Source organism: Epinephelus lanceolatus, chromosome 9 (genome assembly GCF_041903045.1).
Source record: "Epinephelus lanceolatus isolate andai-2023 chromosome 9, ASM4190304v1, whole genome shotgun sequence".
In the NCBI taxonomy this organism is placed as follows: Eukaryota; Metazoa; Chordata; class Actinopteri; order Perciformes; family Serranidae; genus Epinephelus; species Epinephelus lanceolatus.
This window is the reverse complement of record NC_135742.1, coordinates 7,254,261-7,268,144: the sequence shown is the minus strand read 5'-3', so window position 1 is coordinate 7,268,144 and position 13,884 is coordinate 7,254,261. Positions and strand designations below refer to the sequence as shown.

The 13,884-nt window shown below is 41.0% G+C and overlaps 1 protein-coding gene across 2 annotated transcripts in view; it reads left to right on the top strand.

Moving 5' to 3' along the window:
- Nucleotides 1-9,022, top strand: part of ypel1 (yippee-like 1) — a 45,335-nt gene extending 36,313 nt beyond the window's left edge. For both annotated transcript variants that reach the window (XM_033619255.2, XM_033619254.2), the window contains exons 3-5: nt 1,134-1,177; nt 5,287-5,395; nt 8,729-9,022. In XM_033619255.2, coding sequence (XP_033475146.1) covers nt 1,134-1,177; nt 5,287-5,395; nt 8,729-8,818 — 243 coding nt within the window. In that variant the 3' untranslated portion in view covers nt 8,819-9,022. The remainder of the gene's footprint in view (nt 1-1,133; nt 1,178-5,286; nt 5,396-8,728) is intronic.
- Nucleotides 9,023-13,884: the final 4,862 nt, after the last annotated feature.

The window sequence follows — 13,884 nt, the reverse complement described above, 5'->3', positions numbered from 1 at the left end:
GTTTTCCCCTGCATGCAGGAAAAGTGTCATTTTTGAGTTTGTCTGGCTGGAGTTGACGAGATTTTGGTGTGCAGGATGACTTTTCTGCAAAATGCGATTACCCATAACACCTTTCTCTGTGTAGATCTGCAGAGACATGCATCTTAATTCCTGCCTCATTTGGAAGCAAATGCATTGAACGTGTTTGTTACACCTCAAGGACACACACACACACACTGCATTTTGGTGAGAAACACTGAATGTAAACAGAACAATATTTGTTTAGAAGGAAACGCCACAGGGCACCTTTAACATAACTTGTTCCTCCCTCCGTGCGTTCGAGCTAACAGGTTTTTCAGCATGTACTTAGGGTTTGCAGAATCATTAAAACATCAGTACTGTACTTGGTGTGTGTGTGTGTGCGTACAGTTTACTTAATATCCAACTAAACTGCATCTTGGCTGTGTTTTTATTGACATTTCATTCAGAAAGCTCAGACTCGTCATTGTTCAGGCATCAAAGTCTCCTCTCATATCAGCTGTTAGACGCTGCTGTAGAAGCTGCTTTGTCATTGTGCAAATACACTGAATATCTGTAATGCTGCTTGTCAGCAATGAAGCTTGACGTCTTTAGTCTGCAGCAGGGAAACATGTGACTTTCTAGATTTTGTCTAATCTCATTGATTTTGGCAAGTATAGTTTCAAAACCAAAATTCCCACCTGCATTTTGAGGGTTTCTAAACATGCCAGCAGCTTGTTAAATGATTTTCGAGTAAATATTTTGCATTAAGTGAAGTACTGGTAAGAAATCTTGAAGTTTATTTCTTCTGTATGATGTAACAATGAGCAACAAGGAAATGAGAGTCCAACTTGAGTTCTCAGGAAACATCTCTTTCATCATCATTAAAGTTAATGTGTTGATGATAGGCTTGCTCAGACATCTCTGCCTCTCTGAGCCTCATTTTATTTCTTACCTCCAGCCAAACTTGTGTGTGGGAACCTCAACAAGGTGGAAGAACGAGTATGCACAGCAGTTGCTGGGAGAAAAGCACCCCAGGGCGTCAGTTGCTAACATTCTTGTACTCAGTGGTGTGGTGCAGCTCTGTATCGTCTACTTACATGCTGTTCTCTCTCTGTTTCTCTTTCTCGTTTCAGTCATTTCAAGGCAGTCAAGGAAGAGCCTACCTGTTTAATTCAGTGTAAGTATGAGACCCACACCTACAGTTTATTTCTCCAGAATGGAAAACTCTGCTTTGTTGCTCTTTCTGTGCATTTATTCAGGTTCAGCCATTGTTATTTACAAGTGATCCGGGGCTTGTAAATAAAAGTTACGTGGACTCACAAGCAGCTACTTTGTTGGATGGAGTCATAAACCGTGTTCACACTGGGTGTGCTTGTTTGAGTTTAAACCAGAGATCAGAAGTCCCCGCTTTACCTTCACCTACTGCTTTGCGTTCACCCTTGTTTGCTGTTGTTCTCTGTGCAGCTGTTTACTGTTGCTGACACAGTGACTGCACACCTATGTCAAAATTATGTTTTGATGCACATGCACAAAATTTTAACAATGTACAGGCAGGTGGAGCCACAGGTATCTTTACTAGCCACACAAAAATTAAACCAAGGGATACACTTGTAAAATTCACATCTGTCACTACAGATTTTACTCCCAATTATCATGTTTAAGTATCTGTTTCAACAAACTATATTACATTGGATTAACGCTACACAATCTTTGTCCAAAATCCCCATATATACACCCATGTAGGGAGCAGTTTGAGGTTTGGTGTCTTGCTCAAAGATACTTCATTAATAGGTTACTCCAAATTTGGAGAAAAAGGATTAATATGAGTAAAAAAGTAAATGAAATAGAATAAAAAGTAAATGCACCACCCCTCCTCTAATTAGAGTTGTTCCGATATAAACACCAGTGTGGGCAATGCCTTTGACACTACCTAAAATACTGGATTAGATATCAGGGAGTACGCAAGTCTGTGCACCAATCAGATGCCATGTAATTTATTGATAAATTCTAAACCCTCTAAGGTCGTTGATGTCGTATACAACATCAAAATACCCTATTAACCAATTTTAGAGTATCTCTGAAACGCTGTGGTCCTCTTTAAATGGCCTCCGCTTTATCACTGTTGTAGCTTTGTGCTCTGGTGTGATCAGATGCCTTTCAGACATTTTGTAATCTAGCATGGATCACCTGTGTTTGAAAAAAACAAACAAATAAATCTAGCATGAATCACCTGTGTTTTAAAAAAAAACAAATAAATGCCACAATGAATTTCTTTTATGAGTATTTATCTATATATCCATGTTAAAAGGAGTTGTTTTCCTTAGCCATTAAGGCTAATTTAAACTCCCTTTACGTAAGAAAATAGATACATCCGTTTCAAACATACTGACGTGTCCTTTACGTTAGCATAGATACAGCCAATAGATGGCACTAGAGGGCAGAGTCAACAGTTACACGCAACACACAAGGCAACGATGGAGGACGTTGTAATATTGTACCTTTAAACGGAGGCAGCATTGAAAACAGCGGTGGTCTGTGCAGCCAGTATATATATCTTGACATGTGGAAAGAAAATTCTGTGCACTATTTTCACTATATATTATTGTAGTCTATATTAACAATTTGTTCTGTCATTATTTAAATTTCTTCATTGTTTCCTACGGTCATATCTCACTTGAACTATGCTACACTGCCTCCACGATCACCAGTGGTACTGCCCCATTTTGCTCTCAGAGAACGTGCGCAAATACAGACATAATAGCGCAGAGTACGAACTTAAGTCCCTGTACATCTCCATCTCTAGCATTTAGAACAAATAAGCCCTTAGCGGAAGCCTGTTGACAAATCAGAGGCTGTGTTGCTGTGTGCGAAACAGCACTGAGCCCAGAGGTTATGCACGGTGGAATAATTTGTCATTCACCCATCAGCAAACGAAATAATGAGTGGAATACCATGAGCGTAATAAATAATGTATAGATTATTCTTTGCGCACTTGGACAGTATTATTAGACATGCACCCAGGGTGTACTGAGCAATCCATGGATGTAATATATAATATAAGGTATCTGACTTCATGATATGGCAGTGGGTTTGTAGTCTACAATATCTCAACTTCTTATACCCTCGGAAAAAATATTGCATCCAACTGAGGTGCCTCTTTGTCCAAACACCTATGAGACATGGTATTAGTGCACTGCTGCAGCCACAATGTGCATAGTTTCAAAATTGGACCACCTCTTTTAAGTGGAGTTGGGTAGGATATCTTGGTTACCTTGAAACACTTTTAATTAAGTACTTAATTGCCAGTGTGAAAGCAGAGGGGGCAGCAAAGATATTGTAGCAACACAGGGAATCAAAACCAGTCTGATTCCAGTCTCTGCCACATGTACCCAGTAAGCACCGATGTGGTGATTTGCAGGTCAAAAGAGGCCGAGACATTTATGTTAAAACTGGGCTGAATCTGTGTTAAATATAAATGTTTCAAAAGCATGAAAATGACTATATTTTAAAGTGACTCAGGTCCTTGAAATGCTGTTGAAACGATGGTTAAATGGAACCTAGACATCCAAAAAACATTCATGTCAGTCGATGCTACAGCAGCTGCTGGTTAACATCCATCTCTTTAAACCCATGAGCCACTTTTAGTGGTTTATTTCTCGCTTGGTCGGTTCTCGGGCATTGGCTCTCACTCTTCATGAACCACACAGAAGTTTCTCACCCCCCTTGGAGGTCTGAGACATTTTCAGGTGTCACGCTGCAACTGCTTTGTGCCACTCGACTCTGAATTACATTGTTCCTACCTGCCAGAATGAACTGAGTGAAAGAAGCACTCTACAGGCGCTGGAGTCCAAATAAATCATTCCAATCATGCCCGATGTGAAATCTACTGAACAATGTTTTTGGTGCTTTGCTGGTAAAAAGACACGTAGCCTAAGAACAGATACATTTGGTGGAAAAATAAGAGTTTTGCAGATGTCTTCATGTAGCTCAGTTACATAAAATGATTTATTTGTCAGTGGCATTTCCTTTAATTCTGCTTTAATCAGGAGCACAGTGTTTACTAGGAGGGAGTGGTGTATTGTTCAGTAAGAAAGTACAAATATACAACAAAATCCAGAAAAAAACATTTAATTTCCTTCACCAAATAAGTGTTTATTTATTTAGTTCGGTATTTAAGTACAGTTTTAAAGTATTGGCAATGTCGTTTTTCCATTTTGTGAGACTTTCATACTTTCCTCTTTTACAGTTATGTGAAGATATAAAAGATAAGATAAGCTCTAAAAATGTCACTGTTGTCAGATAAAACATTATCTCAAAAATGTCATCTTTTAGGAGGTCTAAGCAGTTTTTTTTTTAAGCTTTATGGCAATGTATTTTTGACACGTGGAATTTCTTTAACAGTTTAAAGTGTAAAAAAAAATACCCCAAATTGATAAAATGTCATATATGAAAAACCTAATATCTCATATATGGAGAATAAGTGAGATAAAATTGGAAATATGAATGTTTTCACTTATTGTATCTTCAATTTTGGGAGATTTATTTCATTTTTTCACCCAATTTTTTGATAATTAACATATACCAAGTACACTTCGACAGGGACTGTGCCTCACAATGTGTATTTGTACTTTGAATACTTGTGTACTGCTTCTACCTTAAACCATGTTGCACTGCTATGTTTTTACAGAAACCCAGAACAGAAAAACAAAGATAGATAGGGCCATTAGCGTTTTTGCGGTTTCATGTCAGCCACCATAGAAGCCCCTTCATGATGAGCAGCATCAGAAAAACACTGGGTCTGTTTGTTCTGGGGAGGAAGAGCCCCCTGTGGATAATTCAGCTGTCAGTAATAACCTCCCCAATATCTGGATATTAAGTTGTCAAAGAGAAAACATGAGCACACATTAGCTGGTGCTAGGCTAACAGCCCTTGTCCGACATGCTAAACGGCACCAGAGAAACCCTCATTTGTAACGTGAAACTGCTTTAATCAGAGTTTTTACCGGCTTTAATCACCGGGTCTGTTTGTTTTAGAGTTGAGGAAACCTCTGCGGATAATTCAGCTCCCGCTAAAAACCTCCTGAACAGTGAACACTGAAGGAATTCTAACCAGTCCACGTAACTTTTATTTCAGCTGGTTGCAATCTGCAGTCCTCACCACTAGATTCCACTAAATCTCCCTAAATCTTACACACTGACTGGACCTTTAAGTGAAAAATTTTAGCTCCTCTTCTTCTTCTCTGCCTGACCTCTATGACCTTTTCTCCACTTCCTGTCTTCCCTGCAGGGTGAATGTTGGCTGCGGGCCAGCTGAGGAGCGGGTACTCCTCACAGGTTTACATGCTGTGGCTGATATCTACTGTGAAAACTGTAAAACCACCCTGGGCTGGAAATATGTAAGTCCCCTTAAACTTTCACCCAAGGCCTTTTACTCTCCCCCCTTAATGCTTCTTGATGCACCACTTAACGCCAGCTGCTCTGTTGTTGCACCACGATGTGGTTTCTTGGCTTTGCAAGGGGGCAAATGATGCTATTACAGGTCAAAGGAACAAGGTTGCTCTCATTAAAGCATTGCTTCTTAAAGCCATGGTGACAGTTTTTTTTTGCTCAGGGTTGTATTTAGGCTCAGAGATTGAGCACTCTGTGGTCTCCTAGAGCGCGAGATAATTACAGTGCCGAAAGGTTGGCTGCAGACAGCCAGACTGGTACCTCTGAGAGTCTACAGTGATTAAATGTCAGGCCATTTTGAAGAGGCTTGTCCCAGTAATTGTCTGAAAAGACTATAGAAGGGTGTAAAATAACTGAACAAAGTATGAGACAGGGACTCACTTAAAGGCGCTCCTTCAGTGACAAAAACAATTAGAGAGTCTCTGAAAGGCCCCCGCAAGCAAAGCAGAGCAGAGCTGGTTTACAAGGCAAAGCAGAGCTGAGCAAATAATCAAAGACACAGACCCACGACAACATCCTGATTCTCCTGAAGCCCAGCAGGACCGGGACATATGCCGGGAAATCATACAGCACTTCGGGAGATGTGTTGTCAGACAGGAAGTTGAGATATTTGAAAGGAGGTGATTTGGTCACTGGAGGAAAGCTTCATTTGCAGTTCTTAAAAAGCGCTTTTTGTTTTCCTCTGCAGCTCTAAACTTCCTGTTTCTCTCAGATAATGAGGCCGGATGAATAAATGTATATTTGTCTTTCTGCCTATTTGACTCGAAATCAAATTCACTGCTGGGTTATTGCATACTTTATTACATGATGTGTGCCTCCTCTGCAGTGTTAAAATAAATGCATTTTCGAGTTTTCTCCATAATTTACATAAAAGCATCTAAAACACTTTTTCAAGACCACAGACGCATTTCACAGCGTTTCTCTATGTGGGAGAAATGACGCAGAAATCAGTGAAATTAATACTTACTTTCGAAACAGCAGTTTGACAACAATAATCTAAACTTAGGATTCAATTACAGGAGCTTTCAACCACATCTCATTTGCTCAGTTGTCATGGAGATCATTCATTACAAGACTGAAATACACAACAAAATGCTGTATATGGGGCCAAGGGAGATTTCTCTTATTAGCCCTTTTTACACAGAGATTGCGCTAAAGGGCTGCGATGAAATCTCCTCTTTCCATTTTATACACAGATCCAAATGATAGCAGCATCAGCGTCGGCCTCTGGTGTGACATAACATACGCATCACCAGCACTTTATAAACAAAAACAATGACATAACATGGCAATAACAATCATTCACAGTCCCTGTTATATAGCAGCTGATCTCGTCCTCTGCTCGGAGGGTAAGGAGCTCCTGAATCTTATTGTTTTTTCCAATCTGCAGACATTTTTGGCTGCTTTTTTTCTTGTTTGAGTTAGCTGCTAACTGCTATTTGCTGCCTTTTAAATCTCCCGCGGTGGGTTGCATGCACAGCACGTCGTCGAAACGTCATCCTGCCCATGGCTGTCCTGTTTATACAGACACCATTTTAGCGCTGTTACTTCCTCCTGTGGCAGATAATCGGCGAGACCACTCTTTCCCCCCATTTCGCAATCGTACCTTATTTACAAAACAGCCAGGCGGCATAATGGCGCGATATTTCCGCCTTTAACAGTGTAAAAGGGGATATTAACAACTGAGGGGTTGAAGTGCCAGAAAAAGCCTGTAAGAGGACCTTGAGGACCTTAAGATTTTTGTTGTTTTTCATCAAATTCATCTGAAAATGCTACAATGGGCATAACCCTGTTTGACACATTAAATCGCCTTTGTATAGAATTTTAAGTGATTATAGCGTCTCTCAAATTATTAGATTATTTTTACTGGTATACATGGCTAAACGACTGTATTTTGTAGTCTTAAATTTTTCCCTGAAATTAAAATGCCAACTGAAAAAAGAGTTGGATACACTAGTTGGAGATTAAATCCACAATGTGGCTATGGTGATAAAATTGTACTGCATTCTTCATAATATTTTTTATCTTAAATACTGTTATGACCTTAAAGGGACAATTCGCCACCTTTTATGTTGATGTCCAGCCAGTGTTGACGGTAATGTAGTCAACTGAAGCAGTTATTTCCTTAGTGTGTGCTATATAGGCTGAGGAAGCTGAGGAGCCATGCCAGTAGTGCCTACATGTACCAGGATGCATTTCGTGCAAGTTATGGACGCCCAGCCAAAACATAGCATAGCCTGCTTATGGAGGTAATAAAATAAGAACTCTGCAGGTAGTATGTGTAAATAAACTGTGGTAAACTTCCCTACTTTGAACCAGTGCCTTAATGTACTTCCCCATTTTCGTTTTGCCCCGGTCCATGCCGCCACCGTGAGCACAAAGAGTATGGAAGTGGCTCAAGAGATGGACTTGCCCCTCTCTGTCTCTCTCAGACCAAACTCAGATCAAAAGTTAGGCAGGAGTGATCGAATATAAACCAAGATTATGTGACTATATTGCCTATTTCTGGCCTAAAATATTTTTAGAAATATATTTTAGTGCACTGTTTAGCTGTAATAGCGAGAGTTTGTGAACAGGAAGTGAACTGTTTCCTACATAGGGAAAATGGTGGTTGAAAAAAATGGAGCTCAAACAGTAAATCTAAGCAGTTCTGATCAAATTTGAACCAAAATTCTGTCACTGTGTTGCCTTTTGTTTTAGCTTACCGTTAAACTGTAATACGAGATTGTTTGTTAGCCGGCAGCCATTATGGCAAACAGACGGGCTTGCATTACATCACCAACCAGCAGGAGCGTTTATTGGTCCAGTGCATCGCAGTGCATTCTGGGAGTTGTAGGTTTTTTAGCTCTTGGGCAAAGGGAATGCCACAGCACTTTATCTCTGTTTTCTCTGGTCATGTAGCACCAATTTCTTTTTTTTTTTAAAGATATTTTTAGGGCATTTTGCCTTTATTGGACAGGACAGGTAAGTGTGAAGGGGGGAGAGAGAGGGGGGGGGATGACATGCAGCAAAGGGCCACAGGCTGGATTCGAAACCCGGGCCGCTGAGGCAACAGCCTTGTACATGGGGTGCCTGCTCTATCCACTAAGCCACCAACGCCCCATGTAGCACCAATTTCAAAAGTATTTGCGTCTCTCTACTTCATAGACAGCCCAGTTTTATTAAAGGACAATCTTTCCAGTGGTGAAATACTTCTTCAAGTACACTACTTGAGTAAATGTACAGTCCACCGCTGCTTGTCACTAAAGTTTTTCTCTTTTTTCTGTTTTTATTTTTACCAGGAACACGCGTTTGAGAGCAGTCAAAAGTACAAAGAGGGAAAGTTCATCATCGAGCTGGCTCACATGATCAAGGACAACGGATGGGAGTGACGCTCCTCTTTTCTTTCTCTGACCTTGGAATGCTCTTTATTGAACTGCGTGGAGCGACGACCATCGACCACCCTGCCCCCCCTCCCGAACCCCCTTTACAAAAAAACAACCTCCACCCCCTTGCCTCCTCCACGTGCACACACACCCACCTGCTCATCGTGAAACTGAACAGAACAAATGACATTTAAAAAAAAAAAAAATAAACCCGACGACGAGGAAGTGGAGCAACTGTTGAAAAATCACGTCACAGGAGTCGTTACTTTAAAGATTGTGTGTTCTCCTTCGCAGCGCCGGACCTTTTTGGGTTTGACCCTCCCACCCGCTCACTCTCACCCCCTCCCCCCCCACCGAACCACGCTTACAAGTGATTGTGGTGATAATGGCGACCACTATGCGAACGGAGATAGACTTCACTGATGGGACATCTTTGTTTTCTTTATTTCGCCCACCCAGCGAGACGGATGATAATTATTTTAATGTTATTTGCTCTAGTTTTAACTTCTGGGTTTGGTAAGGTTTTGGTTTGATGGCAGATGGATGTTACTGGTTAGCATTTTATTTCCCTGTCAAGTCTGTCATGTTTTGTTTTAGTTGTTTTTTATTTTTTGGCTCGTTGTATCTCTGCCTTTAGCTGAGCATGCTTTTCTTTGCTAATGTCCAAATGAGCAATCAGGGACAGGTGAGGAGCGGAGGGGAAAGGGACTTTATTGTAGTTACAAATATGTAGCAGCATCTTGCTTTTAAAAAAAAAAAAATGGCAAAGGATGGGATTGCAGTAGTGTGGGATTTTATTCCTGATATTTTTTTCCGTTTTAATCTTTTTTTTTTTCTTACGAATTTTCTTAATTTCCCCCCTTTTCTGGTACTTTTCAGCACCCAAAAAACATTGGAAGCAGCACCTATTTGTTGGATATAAATGGATATATATATATATATATATATATATATACATATAAATATATAGATATATAAATATTTGTAGTGTTTGGCTAAGTGCGATTGTGGCTGGTCCCATTTTGCAGCAGTACCACAAGTGAAAAAGACATGAGAAGAAGCAGAAATACTTTCTAGACTGGGAACCTGACATCAGTGGCCACATGTCATAAAGCATTAGGGCAGACTGTATTATTCCATTGTCTAGTAATGAAACAATAAGAGACACAACTGCATATGAATATATATACACACACATACTATGATGACATATCCATAAATACTATGAAAATGTTCGTAGTACGTAGATATTGGAACATGGATTCTGAATATATATTTGCTGTCATGCACATATGTATATATGCATATGACCGTGTGTGTATATGCATTGTGTGTGTGTGTGTGTGGTCACGCATTACACAGTGACATACTTGAACGATGCTACTTCGTTTGCACTTTGCAGAGGCCTTTGGTTCATCTCAGTTTAGAGGCAAAAACTTTGTTCGCTCTCGTCTGTTTTTTGTTTTTTGTTTTTTTCATTTAATGGCCTTCTCACAGACAGATTGTTGGAGACGGAAAGAAAGTTCGACCTGGACAGTTTGAGGGGTTTACGCTGTCTCCATTAAGACTGTAAAGACGCTTCTAGATCATTTAATTTGAATTACATCGACAAATTCTGCTTTTCCTCTCTGCTTGAGAAAAGTGTAGTTTCCGATGATTCTTTGCTGCTATCGTAGAAATCCCGTCGTTTCCTTCCCGCTCTTGTAGGTCTTTTGCACTTTAAATGCTTATCCGTCTCTCCTTCTTAGAGTGTGTGATTCCTCTCTTTGTGATTTGCCTCTAAGCCGTATGAATCTTGTGCCTCTTCAAAACATGATCAGCCTCCCCTCTTATTTTTCTGTTGTGCAGTGCATAACTCCGAAAACCTTTGTGTGAACCGATGTGTCTTCCCCCCCTTTCTGGTTCAAAGTGGCCCTCAAAAAAACAACAACACCAAAATCCTCATAGAGCTCTTCCCTGTTTTGTTTTGTTTTTGGACAACAGAGACTTGGTATACATACACACTTATATTTTCTACGTTAAGATTTAGAGGTGCAAAAACAGATATTCAGTATATTATTTCTCAGAGTGAAGCATAGAGGAGGAGGATCGGAGTGTGCAGGATGCCCAGGGCTTGTTGTTTGACTTTTTATTGGAAGGATAAAACAAGATGGCAGCAGGTTGAGGTGGAGGTTGGGCAGGGCGGGATGGGAGAGATTTAAAAGAAAAAAAAAAAATCAGCAGTGATTGATTACTTTGCCGGCAAGGTCAGTCAGATCACACGACCTTTTATCCTAAAAACGTTGACAATGCAAACCCTTAATAGTTAGCAGTGATACCTACTTGAAAATATAAAGACATAAACAGCTGAGATATTGGCCCGTGTTACAGTTTTTGTACATAAAGTAACATATTTAAGGTTTTATACGTATTTCTACTGGGTTAGTTCTTTTACTTCCCCAACTTGAAGCACTTTTGTTCACTGTACCTCTGGCTGTGTGCGTCTGTATGTGTGTGTGTTTGGGTGTGAGTGTGTGCGTGTGTGTGCATGCATGTGTATTAGCCCACATGCACGCCTGCACACAAAAGTGAATGTTTAGTTTCTTTTCCTCAGACAGTTTATTTCTCTTTTTGTTTCTCCTCTTTTTTTGGTTTGGAAGTGTTTTTTTTTGTCCATTTGTTTTTTTTTGTTTTTTTCTTTCGCAGCTGTTTGGTTTCTCTCCCGGTGATCTGTGAGGTCGAGAGCCAGGTTAGTTTGTTTGGAAGTGATTTATCCCTGTTTTTTTTTCTGTTAGCTTGTTTATTTAGCTTGTGTGGTGAGAGCCCGTTAGAGGGCCGATGTTTAGGTCTCTGCTGAGCCATGTAGACGTTGAGGGCGAGCTGGAATCTCCCACCATGTCGCAGGGAGAGCCTTTACCAAGACCCTTTCGCCACCACAGTCAGTGTCTCCTGTGTAGAGGGATTTCAGGCGATGAAACAAACCCTCTGGCGGCCATATTGGAGGTCCTTAGCTTTTTTTTGCAACACTGGTTGTGAATATCTGATTGTATTTCCTGAGAACTTTTGAATTTCTGTGCTGGTTTTGACCGAAAATGAACTGTTACTTCCCTGAATCTATGTGATTGATTGTTTTGATAACGTTAGCTTCCTGGGCTAAGTCACTGCATCCCTTGAAGTTTGCATTTCTACACTCTTTACAGGTCAAACAAGGTCTGTTCTGTTTTAAACACTCCTTCAAATGCAGGAAGTTCAACTGCACATTCATTGTTAAAGAGCAGCGCAGCAGCTGAAAGTCTTGTTGTTCACTAACCTGGCTGCAGTGATGTAGAAGTGAACTCCAGGGTGTGTTAGTACCCCATGACATCACTGGTGGGTGTGGTTACAGGTGCAACTGAGCACATTACGGACTACAACCATCAGTGATGCTGGAGAGGAGAAGACAAAACTTCTCAGCCTGGTGTTTCGTTACTCTTTAATGATGCATTCAAGCGATCTTTGTCAGTTCGTAAAGTTGGGAAGTACAACATGAACTCATTGTTATTTGTGTTCCTGTGGTCATCAGTGCTGGTTAACTGGCTACATTTCATGACCTGAGTTTACAACTTGGTATTCACCACTTTGTCAGCCATTTCCTGGTGATAAACTTGAAAACTACTGAGACTGAAAGTTCATTCTTGACCTTGGAAGCAGCAGTTGTTGGAATAATCTAACACAAGGTCCATTGGGTAGCTGTTATGGAGCGTTTGACATGTGTAGATGTTCAAATATACAGTTTGTCTGAGCACTCGTCTGGCTTGGTCCCGATCAGACAGAGCACGTTTTAGCAACCTGGGGTGAGTCTTTGTAATTGTTTGCAATAATAGTTAGACGTTTATCCCACTGCTTTTGCGTTGCTGAGCGCTTCATAATTTTCTGCTCCAGGCGCTTTGCCTTTTTGGGGGCACGCTTTGAACGCCTAGGGTTGAATAACTCAGAGATGGGCCTTCTGTGGTGAAGATGGCAACAAGCGGTAGCATATGGTTAAGCTAACATTAGCTTACTGTCGTCTTTGCCCTAGGTAAGCTGTAAAAAATACCTGAACAATTTGCCTCAGCCACTTTCTAACATGTAACAGTGTCCAGTCCCTGAGCGCCCTCTGCCTGTCCATTTTTTATGCGGATTTTAAGATACAGATCTGCGAGTTTACGTCACCGTAGCAGTTAAGCTAAGGAGAGGTGATTCGGTAGCAGCAATATTAAAAAAAGAGGCAGCACACTGCAAAAAGTGTCCTGTCTGATTAGGGCAGTCCAGTGTGCACCATGCACACTGTCTGATCAGGGCCACAGAAGTCTGTAAAGTGCTCAGAGGAATGAAAATTTGAACATCTGTAACTCCTCTGGGCAGCTCTATCTGCTGAAGAAGATTGTGTGATCCAATGAAAGCTCCAGAACAGCTGCAGAATGGACCTTGTGTTGTGCTTATTTTGTCAATTTTCAATTGACTTGAGGAGTAGACGAGGAGCGCCTGAATGCATCATTGGTTTTATGTCCCTGAGGCTACACTGGCCTTCAGCTCCTCTGAAGGACACACTTTCAAGGGCTGCATCCTTCACAGAGGTTGCAGCCTCTGAATTTGGATGCAGTTTTTATCTGGTCAGCCAGCCTCCACTGTCCGATATGATGAACATATCTGACTGAAAATGTTGAAACACAGCCGTTTTGGTAAAGTTTACCAAGTTAAAACTAAAAAGACTTATGGAGCAAAGAAAAAGGCACTGGTAGCTAAATTTGGAAACAAAACAATGTGGTACCAGGCCATTCACATCAGCTTAAATCGTTATTGAATGGACCGACAGTAGACAGACTTGTTACTGGTTACATGCACACAGCCAGTTCCTCCAAAGGACCTCCACGTTGGCGTCAGCAGTGGTCGCTTGCAGAGCCTCTATACTCTCCCTTCGATCAGTCAGTCTAACTCAAATCAACAAAAAGCAGTTGCCAGTGTCACCGCCGGTGTTGTACCAAATAAGAACCAGGTTCTATCGAATGCATCAGTGTCATGTGTCAGTGGGCAGGAAGGAAACCAGGGGTCGAGCGACTCCTGGAGATTTTAAC